The 21422-nt window shown below is 43.3% G+C and overlaps 4 protein-coding genes across 19 annotated transcripts; 3 read left to right on the top strand and 1 right to left on the bottom strand.

Moving 5' to 3' along the window:
* Window positions 1–27: 27 nt before the first annotated feature.
* sst5 (somatostatin 5) lies at window positions 28–3523 on the bottom strand. Of its 3 annotated transcripts, none has more exons than XM_030076089.1 (4): window positions 3228–3523; window positions 2973–3036; window positions 523–636; window positions 28–400 (listed from the first exon to the last, which is right to left on the bottom strand). In XM_030076089.1, exons 1-4 carry the CDS (start codon window positions 3314–3316, stop codon window positions 206–208), a joined length of 462 nt encoding a protein of 153 aa, XP_029931949.1. In that variant the 5' UTR covers window positions 3317–3523; the 3' UTR covers window positions 28–205. The 3 variants fall into 3 exon arrangements, with proteins under 3 accessions (XP_029931949.1, XP_029931948.1, XP_029931950.1); XM_030076088.1 differs by having other exon boundaries at window positions 2973–3039; XM_030076090.1 differs by lacking the exons at window positions 2973–3036; window positions 3228–3523 and having other exon boundaries at window positions 523–751.
* On the top strand, window positions 3023–11581 carry LOC115376482 (uncharacterized). 9 transcript variants are annotated; one of them, XM_030076074.1, is made up of 20 exons: window positions 3077–3164; window positions 3402–3549; window positions 3645–3703; window positions 4212–4301; window positions 4452–4576; window positions 5057–5200; window positions 5403–5453; window positions 5747–5923; window positions 6108–6204; window positions 6378–6595; window positions 7150–7303; window positions 7826–8010; window positions 8134–8254; window positions 8915–9129; window positions 9734–9851; window positions 10222–10391; window positions 10483–10580; window positions 10660–10787; window positions 11154–11204; window positions 11423–11574. In XM_030076074.1, exons 2-20 carry the CDS (start codon window positions 3518–3520, stop codon window positions 11509–11511), a joined length of 2322 nt encoding a protein of 773 aa, XP_029931934.1. In that variant the 5' UTR covers window positions 3077–3164; window positions 3402–3517; the 3' UTR covers window positions 11512–11574. The 9 variants fall into 9 exon arrangements, with proteins under 9 accessions (XP_029931938.1, XP_029931942.1, XP_029931934.1 ...); XM_030076075.1 differs by lacking the exon at window positions 3077–3164 and adding an exon at window positions 3221–3267; XM_030076078.1 differs by lacking the exon at window positions 3402–3549 and having other exon boundaries at window positions 3023–3164.
* A 156-nt stretch (window positions 11582–11737) lies between these two features.
* On the top strand, window positions 11738–17212 carry LOC115376480 (uncharacterized). The gene is made up of 19 exons (XM_030076072.1): window positions 11738–11897; window positions 11989–12044; window positions 12129–12218; window positions 12322–12449; window positions 12531–12674; window positions 13084–13155; window positions 13270–13440; window positions 13666–13762; window positions 13854–14074; window positions 14626–14779; window positions 14864–15060; window positions 15176–15293; window positions 15377–15582; window positions 15706–15823; window positions 15912–16084; window positions 16457–16554; window positions 16644–16762; window positions 16849–17020; window positions 17111–17212. Exons 1-19 carry the CDS (start codon window positions 11875–11877, stop codon window positions 17115–17117), a joined length of 2364 nt encoding a protein of 787 aa, XP_029931932.1. The 5' UTR covers window positions 11738–11874; the 3' UTR covers window positions 17118–17212.
* A 699-nt stretch (window positions 17213–17911) lies between these two features.
* LOC115376600 (uncharacterized) lies at window positions 17912–21367 on the top strand. 6 transcript variants are annotated; one of them, XM_030076293.1, is made up of 5 exons: window positions 17923–17991; window positions 18356–18467; window positions 18605–18728; window positions 18813–18901; window positions 20103–21367. In XM_030076293.1, the coding sequence occupies exons 2-5, from the start codon at window positions 18441–18443 to the stop codon at window positions 21084–21086; spliced, it is 1224 nt and encodes a 407-aa protein (XP_029932153.1). In that variant the 5' UTR covers window positions 17923–17991; window positions 18356–18440; the 3' UTR covers window positions 21087–21367. The 6 variants fall into 6 exon arrangements, with proteins under 6 accessions (XP_029932159.1, XP_029932153.1, XP_029932157.1 ...); XM_030076297.1 differs by having other exon boundaries at window positions 18608–18728; XM_030076295.1 differs by having other exon boundaries at window positions 17949–17991; window positions 18385–18467.
* The last annotated feature ends 55 nt before the right edge of the window (window positions 21368–21422 follow it).

Genomic DNA, 21422 nt, shown 5'->3' on the forward strand with positions numbered 1-21422 from the left:
GACAGTTGGAGGAGAAATGCCACTTGCATTTACACACAAATCACACAGTCTGGTATTAGTCTACAGTAACCAGTTCACGTGCATATCTTACTTGGCATCCAAAATAAGCCAGTTACATTTAACACCTTTGAGAAAAGTGATGTACAACACAAAATAACAAGGAGAGTCTTTACATACTGGACATAGAAATACCCCAGCTCTTGTGCTAACATGAGGTGAACGTCTTCCAAAAGAAGTTGCGGCAGCCTGCCTTGCGCTCTCTCTGGGAGAGGGGAAGGTGTCGGCGCATCACCTCCTCCCTGGCTCCCAGCTCATCCTCCTCCAACTCTGGGAGCATCTCGTTTTCTCTCGCCGCAACCAGATCAGACACAAACTTGAGGAAGAGCAACTGGGTGAGATCCTGGAGGAAGTGGAGGAGAGGGATAGGAAAGCAGAATAAAAAAAAAAAATCACCCTGAAAGAACTGCATAGTCCTGATCTTTTCCACATGAATTCATCTAAATGCATGGATCAGCCACCCACCTTGTCCTTGGCGAGGTCTGCTCTCAGCATTTCCGTCAGCATGTCTCTGCGTGGAGCGCCGCTGACCCGGACCAGCAGCACCGAGGAAAACAGAGCCACCAGCAGCACCTGCACCTGGGAGCGAAGCATCTCCACCTCAGACAACAAACTTAGATTTATCCCCGTCCAATATCCCCTGATGCTGCTTTCAACTCAAAATGATGCGCAATAAGTGCAGAAGTTCAGCCAATTAGAGGGAGTTTCCACTGCTTGAGCCCTCACTGATCATGAGCTCATAAGTAGGCCTCTTCATCCTCAAATCCTCCTCATCCTCAAGCCAACAAAAGGATGTGATTGGCTGAGAGGGAAGGGCTGCAAGGGAGCGAGGAGGTGAGTGGTGTGGGTGTGTGGTGGAGGTTTGCTGTGAAGGAAGGTGTGAGCAGGCAGGATAAGGTCATCATCACCGGCCGTGACTCAGAACAATAACACCAGCACCCTGCTTCCATTGATGAGCCAATCCATAATCCATAAACCTCCATCACCCTAACCTCTGACTTCGAAGGTGATCAGCGCCCTAAAACTTGGCGAGTCAAACAGACAACCTGAGACAGTAACTTTAAATGTGACATGTCAGCTCCAAAAATAGTCCCGCTCAAAATCAGATAGTTTCAAACAGTATGCTGACATATGAGTTCACTTTGTCCCGCGGTGTGTCACTCATGATTAGCCGTGCCAGCTTTGTGAGTGTCCTGCGCGCAACATGAGGCCTGCATGCTGTGCAGACTTGTTAATGACACAAAGTGACTCAAATGTTAATTACGCTGCCTGGCCGCTGCAAACCAGTCAGCTCCCCTCCCATTCTCTGAGTGGAAGATAAACATGAAAAATTAACACCTAAAGGTCAGTAAAGAAGAGTGAAGTGAACCACTGTTAGCTGAACTTCATTTAAGTTGTCTTTACAATCTTTATTTTTACGAACCTCATACTGACTTAGATAAGCATGTTAGTCTAGTCATTTTATGAAAAAACCTAGAACAAATTGCAAGAGAAGTAAACTCAACTGATTTTGTATCCTCAGTTTGTCCTGAGTGAGGGGAAAAAAGTCCCAAGGAATCCCATTGGTGTAAAGTTTTGAAAATCACCTATATATGACCATATAATACCAAAAAACACTGTTTTTAACACACAGGTGAAAGGGTTCCAAATTTTACTTTCAGATATGACTATAAAAATTCACAAGTTGATTACACACACAAAGACAAGAAAAAAAGTCAATTACAAGTTCTTTGAATTATTCTGTTTACACATGCATATCACACATTATCTGATTTGATATGCGCTAATTGGAATAAATGGAATTGGAATAATTCCATTCCATTCCATGCACTAATTGGAATAAAATGGTTATTAAATTAAATTCATTAAAAGGTTACTATATATATAATAGTTTGCTTCTCTTGCAATTTGTCCTAGGTTGGCCCCAATTTTGGCCTAAAATTACTGGACTATGTGACAAGCCAAACATTTACCAAAAGAAAAACATTTTTGTACGTATCATTAAGTGTTGCTGTGTATCGTGTCATCTGAGAGGAATTTTGCACAAAAAATCATGACAGATTATTGATTTCCATTTCAAACTGTCGAAGTTGTAAGAAGGTCACAGGGAGTAAGCTACAAAGCCATGCATTTATGTTCATTTAATGCTTCAATGGTATGCATTGTGTTTCTTCTCCTTATGAAACCATTATGGTAATGACTTGCAATAACTGAGCTGCAATAAACAAGTCAGAAATGACAAAACCCTACATTAGTCACAAACCCGAGACAATAAGTGAATAAATTCGGCTATGTCACTGCTATGAGTTTCACATCTGACTGTGTGAACTGACAGTGACCTTTTCTGCAGATGCGTCATTTCTTTGGACTCCTCGGTCCTCCATGAAACCTCAGACTAACAACAGGACAGCGGGCACCCAGCCGGGCTGCCTGGGACCGGAGGCCTCCAGGTGGCTGTCCCATAACATGACACCTTCCAATGCCTCCACACGTGCTGGCACAGGACACTGCATCGTGTCAGTCTGTAAGGAACAACGGGTGAAACCTTTCTTTCTTTTTTTATTTTTATTAATGAATTATTTATTTTTCTTAGCACAAGGTAAACTTACAAAACAAAACAGGGAACAGAAATACAGAAAAGGAGAAAGGAAACCAGTCAAGAAAGGAAAGGAAGCCGGGTGGAACTGATGCTGCAACCTTGTGGGACCAAAGAGGTTTGACTGCATTGACAATAAAAAAAAAATTAAAAATGAAAATAAAAATAAAAGAGAGAGAGAGAGAGAGAGAGAGAGAGAGAGAGAGAGAGAGAGAGAGAGTAACAATTAAGTCAACAGTCGAAGAGCACAAAGGAGCCAGGTAAAAGACATTAAAACAGCATGGATGTACACAGTTTCAGCAGGTTAGTCCTTGATCACCTGACTGATCTGACCAATGTAACCATCCGCATCTGGGACTAATTTCAGTGGGATCCTTCCGCCGCTACTTCCAAAGGGAGCGTTGATAATGAAACAATTAACAAATCCACTTCAGCTTTTGTTTACACCTATATTCATCTTACAGCGGGTTTACATTGATGTAGAAGCATAGTCCGACCACTAGGTGTCAACGTAAGACCGCATTTCATTTTTTTTAAAATTCATCGTTCACCTGTAACGTCTGGAATCTCTTACTAGCTTGTGTCTCCGTCCGCCTTGAAAATAGATCCACACGGTGCTTTATAATTATTAATTTGCCTCCAGGCTAATAATATGCTGTTCATTCATGTGTTCAGGCAGAAAGTGGCAGTAGTTTTCCCGTTAAACAAAGTATAAATGTCAACTGCCTTTTACAATTAACTCATCCAGGTGCTCAGGCCAGTCAATACGGCGAAATTTCTAGAGGTAAACACGTCCGGAAATTTGGAAGTTGCAGAGAAACTGTTGTTTAAATACATGAGTCACCACCTCTTCCCCCTTTTAAGATGAAATTAAAGTATTTAAAAAGTATCTCTGGGTAAGTTTCAAAGGAAGGGAAGGATGAAGGCATGGCTCGGTTTTAGGTTCATGTTTTGACACTGAACTATCATACTTTGTATTTTTTCCCCCCAGTAATGTTGTGCTGTTTCTCCTCACTGTGCCTGTCTCTATGGCTAGTCCTGTACCAGCGGGTAAGTGTTTTTTTTGTTTGTTTGTTTGTTTGTTTGTTTGTTTGTTTGTTTTTTCTTTTTTTCTAATTTAGTTTAGTGATGACTTTACCATAAACGTGTTAACTAATGTAGGTATCCAGCACCAAAATACCATAACTTAATTCATTGTTATTTAACACACTCTGCATATGATATCAATCACTGAATGTGTGAGAATGACTGTTCCAGCTGCAGATTCTGTTATCTGTGATCTTCCCATGTACACAGTGCAGGGAGATTTATATTTCAGCACTGAATCAACAATAAATGCCCTCCAATGTGGCGTCCATGGGACAAAATCTCATCAAATGCAGCTCTCTTGACCCATGACCCTACTCTACATGGCAATCTGGCCCTCTTGTGGCTCCAACCACAGTGCCATATTTCAACTGCAAATTTGATATCATATGATACTTCTTTTTATTGCCAGTGCTTTCTCACAGTAAAGCTGTTTACAAGTAGAAACTGATTCCGTCTTTGATATCGTCAGGAACATTTCAGACCAGCTGCCATGAGCGTCACTTCTGGATTTCTGTCAAGTCCAGCTTCATTGGAGCCATGACCCGTTTTGACTTTGAAGGTATATACATCTCAACTTTACGTCTGCTCTGGTGGGCCATCAGCAGACCACGTGGATCCAGAGTATGTGCTGCAGAGCAGATTGTGGTAGATGTAAATGTTTCTTGTCTGGTGGACTCGATGTACCTCTGTAAACTGCTGATGTCACCAGACCAGAGTGGATACCACGTCCTGTCTGAGCGGGAGGCCACCCTGTGCGGCTACACTGTCCTGCTCAATCATCTTGGAGATCTGGTTTTCCGCGCCTCCTTCCTGGCCTGCCACGTCCACAGCCAGGTAGACTATTAGCTGACATTTTATGCTTTGACATGCTGAAGCACCACTTGCAACAGATATTGTGATTCTAATATGACTAACAGTTTTAGCAGGGATGATCATTTTTACATCATAATTTTCATATTCACTGAAAAAGCCATTAAAATGATGATGGTGTGAGTTTTGCTGCAATTGCAATACAATTTGGCGTCTCTTTAACATATAATATTTACAAGAATATTTCATCACACATTTTACCTTTATCAAAAAATTGCAGCTCCTGCGATTTGGATATCGCTCTGGCCATGTTGCAATTTCAGTAAAACTTCAATTAATTGTTCTTCCCTAATGTTCAGTAGCCTTTATGCTGGATCTCTCTTTATTTCAAGCTGTTTTCTTTTGTGTATCGTCCACATTTATGGTGCATATGTGGTACTTTTTCAGTTAAACTCAACAATTTAAAAAGGTTCAAGTGTGCGTGTTGTCTTTTCCTCTCTGTAGCGAGGCACAGACTATCACCTGCGTCTGTGGTTTGTAAATCATCAGGCGGATGGGAACGTAGCGACGTACCCCTTCCAGGTCCACTGCGCCCTGCAGTGGCCATGGGGAACCAGAGAGATTGTCTGTGAGGAAAACTACATGGAGGTGAACGACTAACCCTAACCCTGAAAGAATCAGATATTAATAAAGCCACACTTACTCTCCAAGCCTGGTTAGGTTTCATATTGGATTGCTATGCCCTCTGTTTTGTTTTATCTGATCGCTCCGCTGCACAGATGTGCTGTGGGCCTGAAAGAAGATTTTAGCAGTGTGTTAAGGTGTGTCAGGACATGTGCTTTCCCCTCAGGTGTCCATCCAGCAACCCGTCCTGCCTGCTTCCTCCAAAGCTCAGAAGAAGGTTGTCATATATACGACACAGTCAAAAGTTGGGAAATACACTTTTAATGATTTTGTCATGAGCATAATATATTTAAAAAAGAAGTTGTATGTATGTTTTTCGATGAACGGAATTAGAGGCCACACACCAAAAGCTGCGTCCACGATGTTAAACGTCACCAGCATATTGTGCTTTTATTCTATGCTGTGTTTTTCTGCTCGGCACCTGCTGTACATTAAGACGTGCATGAATTCATGACACATTTTTTCCAGCAGATAAGTCGACTTGACGTCCTTTTCTCTGTCGCTGAGCAGAACGCGGATGCAGCAGAGATGGTTGTGTTGTTCCACAGAGCTGGCACGCCGCCTGAGGAGGCCAGAGCCGCGACCCGGACAGAGGCTGCTGCTCTGGGCTGCCACATGTCACAGGGTGGCTCACGCCGCCTCGCCCTGCGCTGCACCTATTCCTCTCCTCTCTCATACACTGTCAAGGTGCTGGAAGACCTGTTTTGTGTGGGAATTACATTGTTGTCTTTAGCCCTTTTTTTTTATATATGCATTTGTTTTGCTTGTATACTGTGCAAGATTTGTGAAGTTAGTTTAGTTCAGGGAAATCCAAGTGTGATGAAATATGGTTTGACTTGACATTACGGCCATTTTTGTTTATTTTTCCCAGGAAAAGGGAGTGGATTTAGAGGTGGTCACTGCTACCATCCTGTGCCCACTGCAGGGCGCTATCCTGGCTATTGATGCCACTGTCGTCTGCACTCTGAGTAAGCAGGTTTATCTATGACACATTGTACTGGCACTATTTAACCAAATCTGTCAGTGTGGGAGTATGAATCTCTCTCCTTCTTCTCCTCCTCCTCCTTCACTCCTCTTTCTGTTTTCTTAACTACTTCTTTATACATTGTTCCTCCTCCTTTCTCCTCCGTGTCTCCCCCAGATGAGGCTTTAGCAGATGGGCCTGACCTGGTGTGGGCCGTCCCACACATCCTCTCCCCCTTGGTCCACGGGGGGTTCAGGGACAGAGGCATGAGGGTCGGAGTGGGGAGCTGGACTCTGAGTGAGTGGGACATTAAAGAGAAGGGATACATCATCGGCCTGAGGGAGGGACAAGTGGAGCTCAGGATTCCTATTGGAGCCCAAGGCGGCCATATCATGGTATAAAAAGACAACAGTAGAATAACTTATTACACAATGGTTTCATTAGGAAAAATAATGCACATAAAGATATATGAATCCACAGAGTATAGCTCTTCACCGTGATGTTTCTTCATAGCATTAAGTACATTTGTCACTTCAGTTTACCTGCTGCTATAAAAGATCAAAGAGATAAATATAATCTGACAAAGAAGGCTGAGGAACATTTTCATCTTTATATAAGGAAAATAAACCTGTTGATCTTCTAACATCCATTTACCGAGTCATATTGTATATACAGCTATGGGTATTTGTAGAGCAAATGTGCAAATGTGTAGGTGCCTGTTAGTTGAAATCCATGACCCAGTCTGTTCTGACTTTGTTGTGTTAGATGTGTAATGTGTTTGCAAATGACTTCAGTATTAACCTTTATTTAAAACAATAGATTTATGTGTTGTTAGGTGTCATATGGAGCTACAAAACTGTCTGTTTGCAAAAAGCCTGAGTTATTGTTGCATGCGTTCACTTGTCAATGTGTTGCACATACTGCAGTGTGACGACTGTATTTTTTCCAGAGTGGTGTTAAGGAGGGCCGGTACAGCCAGTCCATGTCAGTCGACCTGTTCTTCATGTGTCAGTGGGAGGAGCAGCACTGGCCTCTCACGCAGCATCGCTCCTTCAGGCTCCTTAAGACCCCGCTCGTCCCCAAAACCCTCATCATCACCAACCGTAGGCTGCTTTTTCGTTATTTTCAGTTCACTTCCACACATTGCAAAAATAAAATATGGCATAAAAATAAACAAATACAGATTGTGTGGTCTTACTGGAAGTTGCTGTGCTTTTAGTCTTGGCACAGCACTCGCTATTGTTCTATTCAGGGCAGTCTAATGCCTCCAAAACAGAAAACGGACGTCTTATGTACAGTATGTGGTGCTCTGGATTAAACAAGGCTCAGGGATTTCACCCAAACAAAGAGAAAAATAGGCCAGAGCTAGGTTTTTCAAGGATAGACCGCAACCAAAAATGGGTTGAATTATATTATTGAGTTTGTTAAAATGGGACTAGGTGAATGACTACACTCATGTGTGCGTGAATTGGGCCCATCAGACAGTTCACAGATTACTATTGAAGCATTGCACAAAAAAATCAGTGAGTATAGTAGGAGCCTTCATGATGAGTTGAAGATATCTCTCTAACACCTTTCTCTCTCTCTCTCTCTCTCTCCCTCCCTCTCTCTCTCTCTCTCTGCAGACACAGTCCCATCCAAAGGGGCCTTTTCTCTCACTTTAGGTGTCTTCCTTCCTGACGTCTCCCTCCAGAAGGTGACAGTGGAAGGTGGGGGTGAGGACCTGAACGTGTCCAGGCTCCATCACCCCAACGGCAGCCACTCCTACCACCTCAGTGTCCCGTTCTCTCACTCAAACATAATCTATGAGGTGAGACTCGCTAATAAAATGGGTATGATCACAGCCTGGGAGTGTGAATCCTCCTTGTGATTGTTGTGTGTATGTGTGTGTATGTGCTCAAAAGTGGCAGAAACACACTGCTTTTTATTCCAGTACACAGGCGGCGGCCATAAGAAGTATATCCTCCCTCTCACCTTCACTTTTACCATCTCACCCCATGGTGCTGTCTTCTACCACCAGGCCACTGTAGAGAGTAGCGTTCAAGAACGATCAGGTGAGTGATCAATGTAATTTTTTAAATCTCTTATCATCATTGTTCTTCAGTTTTATTAATCTAGATACACAACGTCAAATAGTAAAAGACTTTCCAGTGTGGCTCTATCATTTCAACATCGCAGCCATGAAGCAGAACTTCCTGCATAAATGAAGGTTAAAAAAAAATCTGTTGAATTTCAACCAAGAGATTTCTTCCTTTTTCTGTTTCACATGGGTTTTTTGGGGGGGAATTTTCTCTCGCCTGCATTTAGGATTAATTCAGGAGGTGTTGTCTTGTTATTTGTTGTAAACTTGTGGGCCTGTAACGCCTTTTGAGACTGTAAACAGTGATATTGGGCTTTAAATAAACTTGGACTTGAACTTGAAGCTATTAATAACATCATGGATAACCTGCAGCATTTATTTCATGAATTTCCGTTAGTTCCTTCAAAGCGCTGCTGTGTGCTTCCTTCAGTTGAATTTTGAATAGTCTGTAATTTAGGTTATATGTTTACTGGTTTATTTTGGATGCTTTTATTGTCCTCTGTATCTGTTTGTGATTATTGCTGCAACACAAATTGCCCTTTGGGAATAATAAAGACTTATTACTACTTAATACCTTTTTACTTCAACCTGAACTTCACATCCCTCGCTGGTGATTCCTCGTCTCCGGGTTCAGCTCCAGGCTCTACCTGGCTGGAGGGGAAATGCACAGAGAGCGGCCTGCGGGTGCTGCTGCACCACGACGCCCAGGACGAGCTGCAGTGGGAGCTCTTCCTCGGGGCTCGTAGGTTGGACTGGGAACTGGTGGAGCTGGGGGGGTTCAGACTAGAAGCAGAGGAGGAATACTTCAGCGTGGAGATCCCTCTCGACAGCCCTGGGATGACCTACGAGGTCAGAGTGATACATCTTAATCGTGACCGGATGAGAAATGTTTTTAATTAATTGATTTTTATTTATTTATTTATTTTTAATTATGCTCACTCTTTTACAAATAATCATCTTACCTGTACTTGTATTTTCTATGCTGTTATTTGAGTGCTGCTTTATTCTCACATTTGGCTTCATTTGGAGGTTTAAAGTCCTAGGTGTTCTGTGGAAATCCTGTACTCTTGCCAATTAATCACTTCACCTCATGCTCAGAAGGTATACTGTAGTCATTTTTCATTGTCAGCACAAGACTTTAACCTCTAGATACTCATTTGTTTTATCATAATTAGTTTTTCTTGAACCATTTACTCGATTAATGCCTAATCTCCAGCTCACTGAATCTGATGCACAGATTCCATCTGTATGCCCTGCTCAGTGGATGAATCCCTACAGTAAATGTGGGCTTAGGAATACTCCTGGGTCATGGGTTCCCAAAAACATCCTTATACCAAGACCTGGCTGATAAACAGAGAGGGTTTCCTCACTTAATGGGATGCTTGAAAGCAGTGGTGTAATTCAGCCAGGAGTCACTGTTGCACATCATCATGCTGTCACTGTGGTCACCCAGGATCTGTCTCTGCGGGGTCTTGTTGCCACGGCAGAGGTGTCTGTGGTGGATGCAGACTCTTTGAAAGTGGAGGACCAGCTCGTCCAGACATGCACCTTTCCTGTCAGAGAGCTGCTAGGTACACACACAAAACTCTGTCACTCTCCTACACACACACACACACACACACACACATACAAATAAAAAGTGCAACATCCAGAACTCTGGCTGCTTAATAGCATTGCATTCACTTTGCAAACTTGGATAGCACTTTTTCGGTTGTGACTCTGCTGTGAAATGTTCAGACTGATAAATTGGTTTTCCCTTCTATATTTGATGGCAATGAGACCTGATGCTGGGACACACACACACACACATGTAGTATCTTGGTGCATCGGTTGAACCTGGAAGCAATGGGCAGCCACATTTGCAGGCATATAGCACACACACAACCACAAACACACACACATATTACAGATCAGTGCAGTATTTTATGTTTCTTTTGACAGCCTGCTTGCCAGAAGGGAGGATAGTGGCGGTAGTTGACACAACCCACACCATCCCGCCCACGCAGCCTAACCGAACCACGCTATTGGACCCCAGCTGTGTTCCCATGGAGACGGACAGTGCCAGGGCCCTATTCAATTTCAGTCTGGACTCCTGCGGTACAACTGTAACTGTGAGAGACTGATATTTCAGCAGAGATGCAACAATTGAGCATTTTGGCTGCAATGCATTTTAAACTCCATCCTGTTCTGATGTTTCTTCAGACTGAGGGAAGTTTCCTGGTTTATGAGAACCAGGTGAGATACGCTCAAGAGTTTCTGCCTTTGGATGATCCTCTTATACACAGAGACTCTCCATACAGGTGGGAAACAAGCGCACACTGGCTCTGAATCTGACACTTTTGGCCAGGATGGTGTTGATGTAAGACTGTTGTGTCTCAGGTTGACCATCCAGTGCCGCTACCCAGCAGATGAGAACAGCACCCTTCCTATCCAACACCCTTTTAAGTCAACTCAGGACCTCACAGCACCTCCAGCCAAACGCGTACGTAGGGAAGCCATAAACACAGGTGTATGTGTGTGTGTGTGTGTCTGAATTATACCTGAAGTCTTCCCATGACCAATGTGTGCTGACTTATGGTGCATTATTTGATGTATTTTCAATCAGTGTATGATATTTAGCCACACTTAGATCTGCACGCCTCTTGAATGATTTTTTAACCCTCAGATGTTAAGACAGAGTGGTTTCAGCCTTGATGAGGACACTGATAAAGGAAGAAATGGCACAATAAAAAAATCATTCAAGATACAACAGTATTTCATACATTGTGTCTGGATCAACCTGATCACTATTTTTCCAGTTAATCTACTAGAGATTCAAAAGACTTTTTTTTAAAAATTGATTTACCTGATATGAAATTGTATATCCTTTTAAGGTGACATGAAGTGGATCATCACTTTGGATGAACAGCAAAAACTTCCTCTAGGTATTGTTGCTCTGAAACCTCACCACTGCCCACTGGTTACTGTGAACACTGTATTATTATATTGCTCTATTCAAGTACCTCAATCTACTTTGTGCTCATGCTGCACTGGGGGAATTTTTTTCATTGCATTATTGTGGTTGTCATGTTATTAACTTTATTCATGCTGCCAGCTAAGGCAGCATATGTTAAAAGATTTTTATCCTCCCCTCTTGTGTCAGTAGGTGTGTCTGGAGTCTCAGTATGGATCCTGTCGACCCTGAGCTCCTTGCTGCTGCTGCTGTTGTTCATCTTCCTCTGCATGGGGTGACTGCATATTGTACCTCCAAATGAACTAAAACACCAAATAAACCAGTGCACCTTAACACAACAGTGTATTTTTGTTTGTTGAAGAACCCTCCACTTAAACAGCTTAATTAATTGCAAGTGTGCAATTAAGTCATTAATCAGCTGCACATGTGCATGTTACACCCGAGAGCCTTTGGTGGGATTGGTCAAAAAGTGAGCCTAGCCTATAAAAACCTTTGCAGGAAACAGGGATAAGCGTGCTCATTAGTGGTCAGTTAGGCCAGGATACTGCAAGCAAGTGAAGATCACCGTAGCTTGTATTGTTTGGCAGGTGTAGTTTGCTAGCTGTAAGGCTAGCTTTAGACACTGCAGCACATCAGTGGCTATGGCTTTAGGATTCTGCTTTGGGTAAGTTTCTATAGTGGAACTTTACAGGCAGGTTAACTACCGTTAGTGCTGCTTCTTCTGTTTGCATGTGCTATGCTTTTATGTCCTACAGGGTGTCTTTGCTCTTGTCTGTGTGGCCAGCTGCAGAATGTGCTGAGATTCCAGCTGGTAAGACTTACAAGTCTGACTACTTCTACACATGTGCAATCAGTATAGATGCATCTTCATCCTAAAACCTGCATGTTCATACAGGGGTGCTTGACCTGGAGTGTCGGGACCGGTACTTCCTGATAGCCGCTGATCTCTCATTCACTGGGGATGAACCTCGCTTCGAGGCTGTTGGTAAAGTTATGGCATGTCACCATAACCTGGTCTTTCTCTAGGCATCACCATCTAAAGTGTGGCTAATTGTAACCAATGGGATGCCGAATGTTTTTGTTTGTAGATGGCACAGGTGTGTACCCCATCACTAATCTGTATGCAGCAGAGTGTGGCTACAGCATCAGTGTTCTCCCTCGACCGGGTCATGTTGACCTCCGAGCCTCTTACTTCAGCTGTCATGTCGACAACAAAGTACGTGTAAACACATCACACATCTTGGGCCTATTCACATATGAAACAATATTTATTGTAATGTTTTTTTTTTTTAAATAGGATGACAAAGAATTCACCTTCAGCTTCAACCTGATTGCAACCCATGATGGAGGAGAGGAGGTCACCTATACTCTGAACAAGACCTGTTCTCCCTCGCTCCCCTGGTCTTCCAGAGAGGTGACCTGTGAGGTCAACTACATGGAGGTAAACTGGGGTAAATCTCATTAGGGATGCACTCATGCCACTTCTTCAGTGAATATCTGATATCAAGTACAAAACCAGCTGACTCAGAGTACCTATCCATTCATTTCACTGAACAGTGCAGGTTTGGCTCATTAGTTTGGGGTTACTGGGCAAGATAATTGAAAATCAATCCTCCTTTTCCCACTATTTTGACAAACACAGGCTTTTATGTGCCAAAATGGGGACTACTGCAGACAATTTTCAGTTTTCAACATTTTTTCAGAGTTATTTCTGGTGGCATTGGATATTGGTCTTTGGTAAAATCCTTGATACTGATTCCATTTTAGCCTGGTACTGGTGCATGACTAAATCTTATGGCTAATGAGGATATTCCAACAGAGGTGTTTACATCAGCTGTGCCTCTGTTTAGGTATCTGTGAGGAGTGACATGACCTGTCCATCTGCGAGAAGGAAAGAGGACTGGAGTGCTGCCTTAACAACTGTATGTTTTGATTTCAATATATAATATTGCTGAAGCTAATTTGCATCCTGTGTTCAGAGAAGGGTTGCATTGCCTCTTATATGCTTAAGAAGTTTCTCTCAATTCTCCTCCGAGGCCTACTCCTCAGCCACCTCTGACTGGCAGGTGATGTTCCAGAGGGCAGGGCAGCAGCTGAGGCCCATGAGCCTATCAGAAGCTCGAGCGCAGAGCTATGTGTTTGATGTGACCGATGGAAGGATTGTATTTCGAACACCTTATGGACAGCCTGACTCGTTCAGCAGTATGGTAAATCATCATGACAGCTTCTCTGGTACAAAAGTAGCATGAAGTTTTACTGGATGCTCAGGTGTGCATTGCACTATGAAGATGGGTGGTAAACTTAACATCAAGTGTCTAGTCAACTAAATTATAAACTGATCAACTCCCAAAACCCTGCACAACTGTACATACACCGGCTGTCTGCATGTGGTGGCTTTTGCTCCAGAGCAGTAATTCAGTCTTTCTCTCCAGGTGGACGGCGTGCCAGCAGAAGTGATCCATCCAACCCTGTTCTCCAGACAAAGCTGGGTTGTCATCATGGTGGATCTGGTGGCCGCTTGCTCCATGTGTCAGTGCTACTACAGACTCCAAATCTCTGCAGTTTTCCCTAACTTGACCTGTCGCCCAGATGAAGCTGTAATGTTGTAATCTCTCCACAGATGAAGGGTCATACGATGGCAGCCACATAGTATGGAAGACTCCCCAGATCCTGTACCCGCTGATGTCTGGCCTCTCTGCTCTAGACAGTCAGGTCAGTCTGGGGGTTGGTGGCAAACTCCTGGAGCAGTCAATTACAGAGGAGAGAGGCTACATCATGAAGAAGCAGGAGTCCACCGTTCAGATCAGCATCCCATATAATGCCGAGGGAGGATACAGGAAGGTCAGAGCACAATGACATGATCATCAAAATGCCACTATGCAAGACTTGTATGTAGTAAAATATATGAATGGTCTCATAACTTCAATCAAAACGGAGCTACAACAAAGGAGCATCCCATATTAATGTCTAGATCTGCCCAAATTAAATTTTAGCAGTCTGGTATGATGACTGGCTGGAAATGTCAGTGTCATAGGGTGCCATATTGAGAGCAACCGATGCAAATCTCTAAAGGTGTCAGAGCCCCTCCTACCAAAGACTAGCCAACCTATTGTTGACAATCGGATATCAGGCATCAGATTTGGGTTTAGTTACATCGAGCACCGAAAAGATCATCAAAAAGATGCCCCTCCACCAATACCAGCCTCTAAAATGAAGGAAGTTGGAAAATGGGTGCATAGCTTACTTGAAGCACATGACTCTTCAGACCATCTAGTGTTTCTTTCAGGCACTTGGCGCTGAAAGTGAGATGCTACCCAGCGCTATGACACTCATTACACTTGGCATGCTTATCCTGGTGATATTCCATTCATCCTGGTATCTTCCCTTCTCAGAGCTTTTTGATGGACAGCACTTACCATGAGTTTTATGTCTTCAATCTCTACCTTGAGCAAATCTTGGTGGATGAGGATTACATCGAGACCAGACTGCGCTTTTTCAGACCGCTCGCTACACCCCTGTTGTCACACCCAGTTCACACCGAAAACAGTTGAGTCCACCAAGGTCTTTATCTTTTTTTTGTCTTTTGGTCAATGGGGCATGACCATAATCTGAATGGCTTTTTCATTTTAGGAACTGTTGTTGAGGAAGGCGTATTCACTGTCTACCTTGGAGATTTCCCTGAGGATGTGGAGTTGGTGGCTGTTAAGATCAATGGACAGGACTTCATAAATACAAACAGACACACAATCTCTAAAGTCGCTCAAGCCAATGACACCCATGGCTACACTCTCAGGGTACCTTTTGATGACCCGGTTGTTGAGACACAGGTAAAATCTCAAGGACTTGTGACCTACGTTGGTTTGTCTTGAGTGTGACCTTGGGAGGAAATTGGACCTCAGATACCTGTCTGTGGTGCTCTAAGTATTATTTCCTGTCCTCTAGCTCTTCAGAGATGGAGTACTGCAACACAAATTGGACATCAACTACACACTGACCATTCTGCCTGAACAGGAACCTTACTACCAGCAAGCATCAATTGTAGCACTGATAAGAGATGTCTGTAAGATGATAACTGGATTATAAGTTTGTCAATCCTAGTCCTGAATACTGAACAGAAATGACAATTGTCTTATGTCTCAACAGTTCCTCCAGCTTTTGATGCAGTCTGCACTGAGAAAGGCATCAGCTTCAAGCTAGATCACCGGCCTTTTGACTGTTTATGGGAAATCTGCATCGGCTCAAACCCGCTGACACCTGAGCTGGCAGCCCAGCGGGGCTACTTCCTGCACAATGATAGCACGACCCTACTCCTGGATGTGCCACTCTTTACGGAGGGGTACATGTACAAGGTGACATGACAAATTATTTGATTTTATTGGAAACATCACCTTTTTGAATTCTGTAGTTTTTGTGACAAACCTATTGACTTGAACACAATATGCAAGGAGTAAGGAATGTTTGTCTTGTTATAGGACATTGGCTTGAAGACATTCTCCGGGACCTTCCAGATTCATGTCCGGGATCCTAAAACCTTGGAGGTCCAGGGTTCCTCTGTTAAAACATGTCCATTCACAGCTACTGAACTTATTGGTAAGAACATCCCATGTTTTCACTGTGGGTTTTCTTCCTTGCATGTATAGTAGCTGATCGGGTGTGTTAACACTTTTCCGGTCTCCAGTGTGTTCGACTGACGGGAGGATGACGGTTGTGGCTAATGTGTCTATGGCCATTCCCAGTGGGGGGATCCCTGCTAAAACCTCCCTCCTTGACAGAAACTGTGGACCCAAAGAGGCAGACAGCTCTAGGGCTATGTTCTCTTTTGGCCTGAACACTTGTGGAACCAGAGTTAAGGTATTTCGCTTCAGTTTCACTCAGATAAATCTTACAACAGTCTGACACCAACAAGTTCAATGTGATAGTGTTTATTATGATTAAGTTGTGTATTTGATTATTACTGTGCATTTTATGTTTTATGTCTGGAAAACTTGATCGAACAAACTTCCAAAATTAATCTGAAGTTCAAAATGTAAGCAGATTTTATAACCATGGAAACTATGCCAATTTCATCAGCTAGTTCACCACTGTTAAACGTGTCTAATATGCGTGATTGTCGTCATGGTGAAACTGCCTGAACTGATCACTTTTGCTTTCAGTGTTGCACTCATTTGTCATAAATATGTCACTGCTGTTTTCACTTCAGTTTTTATTTTTGCCCATCCGCAGCTTGGCAAGGATCATGTGATCTATGAAAATGAAATTGTTTTCAATCAGAAGTTCCTCACTGTGAAAAAGCCAGTTGTTGCCAGGAACGCCACTGAGAAGTGTGTAATTCCACCAACCCTCAAAAATACATGACATTACAAATGCATTTCTCCTTGAGGTCTAAAACAGAATTTCCCTTGTTTTGCAGGCTGATACTGCAGTGTGTCTACCCTCTGGTTGGGCTCTATCGCCTCTTCTCGGTGCACAGGTTTGAGTCCGACACACCTGGTGCAGGAAGCATCACACGTTCCTCGCTGCTTGTGGAAAGTAGGTTGTTCACTTGTTGCACTAATTAAAGAAATATCCTTTATTCATGTTAAATTTTAAGCATCTTTACTGTCTCTGTGCTGTAGAGCCACAACAGCCAACTCGGCGTCCCACCATCAAGCCCACTACGACACCACAAACTACAGTGTCCACCACCGAAAGACCAATATTGATGCTTCCTGCCATGCACCCCCCTGCTCACTACATCAAAGTTTTTGGCTTTCTGAAGGACTTGACTGACAACCTGTCAAAGAAAAGGTCAGGAACACTTTTGAAATTTGTTCAAATTGACAAGATAAAAAGATTCAAGGCCTGAATTTTTCCACTTGTCTTGCTTTCTCTTCACAGGGGCTAAAGGATCTTCACAAACTTAAAGAATGCAATGTTGAAAAGAAATGTCATATTTTAATGTAATAAATTTGGGTCTTAATAAATATGTATTTCTTAACAGTGCTGTAGTTGTGTCATCATGGCAGACTTACACCAAGCAACACAACACTGCACTGCTGTGGGGATAAAGGAAGTAGTCAGATAAGGGAAGTATTATGTAAATGTAAGCTATTGCAGTGTGGAAAGAAATGAATTTTCATAGATGAAAATTCCTAGATTGAGCAATGCAGTTGGCATAGGCAGGGAAATGCTGAGGAGGGAATGATATTACAAGCACTGGATTAGATTTATGGTAATTTCCACTTTAATTTCAGTTCATTTTGTAAGGCAGTGTAAATTGTATAAGGGGTTACTATCAGACACATGCCATTACTGAAGCCATGCAGCCACTGTTCTCCAGAGCAACAGGTCTTAGTCTAGAGAAAACTAAAACGTCCTTGACAAGTTAAAATGTAAAACAGCTTTGAGGTGTAAACTTGAGACACCAATTTACAAAGTACAATTATTAAAGACACCTTTGCCATAAAGGTTTGACCTTATTTGTAGACTTTAACCACCCTCTAGCATTCGTTCAGCAAATTCATGCTACATCTTGGTAAAATCAAATCTGGTGTCTTTCAGGCAAAGCATGCATTAAATTGTAATGGTTGACTAATGATTTGTGCCATTTGTTTACCTTTGACTATTCACACTATTGTTTCATAACCACATGGCCATGGTGGTTGGGAAATAACAGGTGACTGCAATCAGTGCAGCTAGCCTCTGTATTTGGGTAAAGGCCCATATTGGACAGGCTTCAGTCAACCCAAGAGCATCAGGTGTCATGCTGATGAGGACAGGTGAGTGGATGTGTGGGGAGTGTTAAGATAATAGGAAAATACTCCGGTAATATTAAATTAAATCTGGGAGGGATTACATTTCCTTTACCAACACAAACCTGACAAACTAATATGACAGAAGTTGAGTTTTTCCAACAAAAACGAACTTTCCACTGCAGGGTATAAACTAAAACAATAATTTAGGTTGTCTATCTTTTCAAAAGTGAGTGTTCTGGTTAAAGGTCATGCTGTGAAATGATTTTAAGAAATTGTTTAGGATTACTCGATGAAAAACAAAGATCTTAGGGTTGAAAGCAACCAGCAGGAGGCGATACTTTCCTCTATTTATTAGACACTGACACGACGTTGTTTTTTTCAATGTAAGATTTCGACCTGAAGATTTGCTACTTCTAGCTTTCCCCCTGCACCTTTCTTGACGCTATAAAATCGAAGATAAACAACAATCAAGCATGAACGACGGGCAAGAGAGTTTCCCCGTGAGTTTAACTGTCGAAGTAACTTTACATGGCAAAAAAGAAAAAGAAAGCGCACACATGCGTGGTGGTGCTTGTCTGGCAGCTGCAGTGCGATGATGATAGTGTTGACCTGTCACATCTTGGTGTTGCACCTCCAGCAGAGGCCCAGGCGGGTCGTCCTGCCCCCTCTGTCCAGCAGGACGCTGCACCACCCCTCCTTCATGTCTGTGTACGCGGCAGCAGGCTCAGTCCAGCAGCCCATTGACTCTCACAGCCAAACAGGTGAGCCATGCAAATCTGTTTCAAAGCTTCACCCTAAAGAACCCAACACAATGTGACACCTAGATAACTGTGTCCCCACCCCAGGCCCTCCCATGGCACCAGCCGAGTTCTTCTACACTGACCCCACCGTGGGCCATGGGGGAAGGATCCCAAACTTAGTGAGCACGTTGAGGGTGAGTGTGCACAAGCCCAAGTTCACAAGTCAACAACTTAGTACCTTTGCACAATAATGTATCATTGTACTTTTCTAACAGATAAGTACTGTAAGTGATTGGATGACAAAACAAAATGAACAATCTTAATTGTGGAGATAAACTGATTGTATTTATATACAAAAGGAGCCAAAATGGATTTGAGATGGACACAAGTCTGGATCATCCAAAGAGCTGCTGAGCCTGAATAAAGAGCCCTGCCTCACATGCCAACACTGACACATTTTTTGGTTACTATGGAAACATGGTGACATATAATATGAAATGCAGCAAATTGCAGCAGTCTTTGCACAGTAAAAGAGAAAGGCTAGAGCCACTGTTCTCCTCAATATCAATCCAGATGATGAAGCATGGCATGATGTAATGCCGCTGACAAACATGAATCCAGATTACCACAGATTAGGAGAATGTGATGAGGGCAGGTTGGGGGTGATGAGGGGGGACCCACCCTCTTCCCTGGTGGCAGCCGGGCTTCAGTGTCCTTGGGGTGGGGGTAGAGCGCATGGAGAGGCTCAGACAGGCTGGGTCGCTTAATAAGATTGGCTCCGTTGTGTCAGACATGGCTAAGACCCTGACGGGGGGATTGGGAGGAAATTGAGACCGTGGGCCAAGAAGAAGGCTCTTTGTTTTTGTCCCCGAAGGAGAATGGAGGTGAGAGTCGGGTTTTATGGTCATTTTTAGGGAAAGTGTGCTGAAACATGATGGGAGGTGACTGATGATTGCCTCAAGGAGGTTAAGTGGACAGAAAAAACAAAAACAAAAGAAATGTGGAGGCAGAACGAACATGGACTAGAACTGTGTTGCCTAAAAAACCTGAAAAAATAAATCATTGCAAATGTAAACAGTGTTAAGTGGATTGGTTTGAGATTGTTGTTTCATTGTGGTTGGAATATAATTCACAGATATGTATTCTGCTGCACAAGGTAACAATGTTAAATGAAAATATACCCAGCTTTGAATTGAGTCGATGAACTGAGACCCTGCAGATTCACCTGATCCCTTTTTACCCAAATTAAATTGTTCTGAAAAACAAGTGCAAGTTGGAAGTGCCCTTCAAGTAGGTACATGAGCACATACTGCTGTATTTTTCTGCTCCAATTTGACATCAGTACTATTTTTTTTTAATTCACCAACCATTATTTCTCCCCTCTACCGTCATCAGGGATTTGAGCGCTTCCATCTCAACACCCCACCACCAATTATGTCCTCCTGCCCAGTCCCACCAAGCCAGCCAGACCCATTCAGGTCTGGGCCAACCCCCACCATAAATCTAGGCAGCGCCTCTTGGAGAATGGAGCCTGTCGTCCTGCCCAGCCGGGTGATCCTCCAGCTTACCTTGGAGGAAGACCAGGCCATTACTAACCTCCTGAAACTACACCACCAAGAGCCTCTACAAAGGCAAGATGGCAATGCCTTTATCGCTCCCCAAGGGAACCCCTCTGGTGTCGGTGAGTCATTGGAGGACGACATGAACATGGAAATGGACTTTAGCCTGTCCATAAGTCACCCTGAGCTCATGGACCTCACTCCGATTGAGGAAATAGATGAGTTCTGCAACACTGAGGGCGAGCATCCCTGGGTAGCCATTTTGGGGAGCCAGTTGCATCAAGGAAGACTTTGGTCAGACGTGGAGCTTGAGGCAGCAAAGACCCTCTTGACTTGTTTGAGCCTGTCAGACCCAGATGGGCTCTGGGAGCAGAACCAGCACAGACCAGCAGAAACACATCCTGCTCTGTCACTAAGCGCTGAGATCCCACCAGTATCTGAAACTTTGCCGGCATTGATAAGTGGCGTTAGTTTTGATTCAGCTCAGACAAACGTGGGCTACACCACTTTCAGCTGTGTTGGCAGTTGTAACTGTGAGAATGGAGAGCCAGTGTGGGCAGGCTCTGTGGAGAGCAGTTATGTTCACCATGTTCGTCTGCTGTGCCATGAGGACCATCTGGCGCTGCCTTTGCCAATATCTTCATCGCCGCCATCCTCACTGTCCTCAGATTCAGAGGTGGAGAGTGGGCCAGGTGCCTTTGGAGATTTGCTGAGAGTGAAGGGAGGAACGCTCTCCGAGTCTGAAGGGACTGCTGTGCAGGCACTGCTGATCCTTGGGGACAGGGAAACCCCAGACGCTCAGTTTGTCTTAAAACCCTAGAGCCTGGCTCCCTCGACAGCTTACATATAACCTGCCTCGTTTTACAAACTAGTTGAGTTTTGTGCAGTGTTCCTACTGTGTTTTTGCACTGTTCATTTTTAAAATTGAGCCAAATATATCTTGAAATACATATTTTTTCCGGAGGTAGCTATTTTTTAAATTTCCCACTGGAGAACAAAAACAAAATTGATGAGAATTTTTTTTCCATTTCCAACTTTCAGTACATGTGCTTTGTAATGTTCTTCCTGTTGGTGTTTAATAAAAATGTTTCTCAGTTGAAACACAAACACAAACCTCCCAGTGGAAAAAAACATGTTTTTATTAAGAGCACTACTA

Source organism: Myripristis murdjan, chromosome 18 (genome assembly GCF_902150065.1).
Source record: "Myripristis murdjan chromosome 18, fMyrMur1.1, whole genome shotgun sequence".
Lineage (NCBI taxonomy): Eukaryota > Metazoa > Chordata > Actinopteri > Holocentriformes > Holocentridae > Myripristis > Myripristis murdjan.

Excerpts from the sequence above, each read along its gene's own strand:
- sst5 (XM_030076088.1), bottom strand. The coding sequence starts at position 3,316 with ATGAACAGCATATTATTAGCCTGGAGGCAAATTAATAATTATAAAGCA. Across the intron at positions 3,040-3,227 it reads GCGGACGGAGACACAAGCTA|TAGCGGCGGAAGGATCCCAC; the intron begins GTAAGAGATTCC and ends TCCCTTTGGAAG. Across the intron at positions 401-522 it reads CAGACCTCGCCAAGGACAAG|GATCTCACCCAGTTGCTCTT; the intron begins GTGGGTGGCTGA and ends CACTTCCTCCAG.
- LOC115376482 (XM_030076074.1), top strand. The coding sequence starts at position 3,518 with ATGAAATTAAAGTATTTAAAAAGTATCTCTGG. Across the intron at positions 5,924-6,107 it reads CTCTCTCATACACTGTCAAG|GAAAAGGGAGTGGATTTAGA; the intron begins GTGCTGGAAGAC and ends TATTTTTCCCAG. Across the intron at positions 8,011-8,133 it reads ACTCAAACATAATCTATGAG|TACACAGGCGGCGGCCATAA; the intron begins GTGAGACTCGCT and ends TTTTTATTCCAG.
- LOC115376600 (XM_030076293.1), top strand. The coding sequence starts at position 18,441 with ATGAACGACGGGCAAGAGAGTTTCCCC. Across the intron at positions 18,729-18,812 it reads TGACTCTCACAGCCAAACAG|GCCCTCCCATGGCACCAGCC; the intron begins GTGAGCCATGCA and ends TCCCCACCCCAG. Across the intron at positions 18,902-20,102 it reads ACTTAGTGAGCACGTTGAGG|GGATTTGAGCGCTTCCATCT; the intron begins GTGAGTGTGCAC and ends TACCGTCATCAG.
- LOC115376480 (XM_030076072.1), top strand. The coding sequence starts at position 11,875 with ATGGCTTTAGGATTCTGCTTTGG. Across the intron at positions 13,441-13,665 it reads CTGACTCGTTCAGCAGTATG|GTGGACGGCGTGCCAGCAGA; the intron begins GTAAATCATCAT and ends CTTTCTCTCCAG. Across the intron at positions 15,824-15,911 it reads CACAGCTACTGAACTTATTG|TGTGTTCGACTGACGGGAGG; the intron begins GTAAGAACATCC and ends TCCGGTCTCCAG.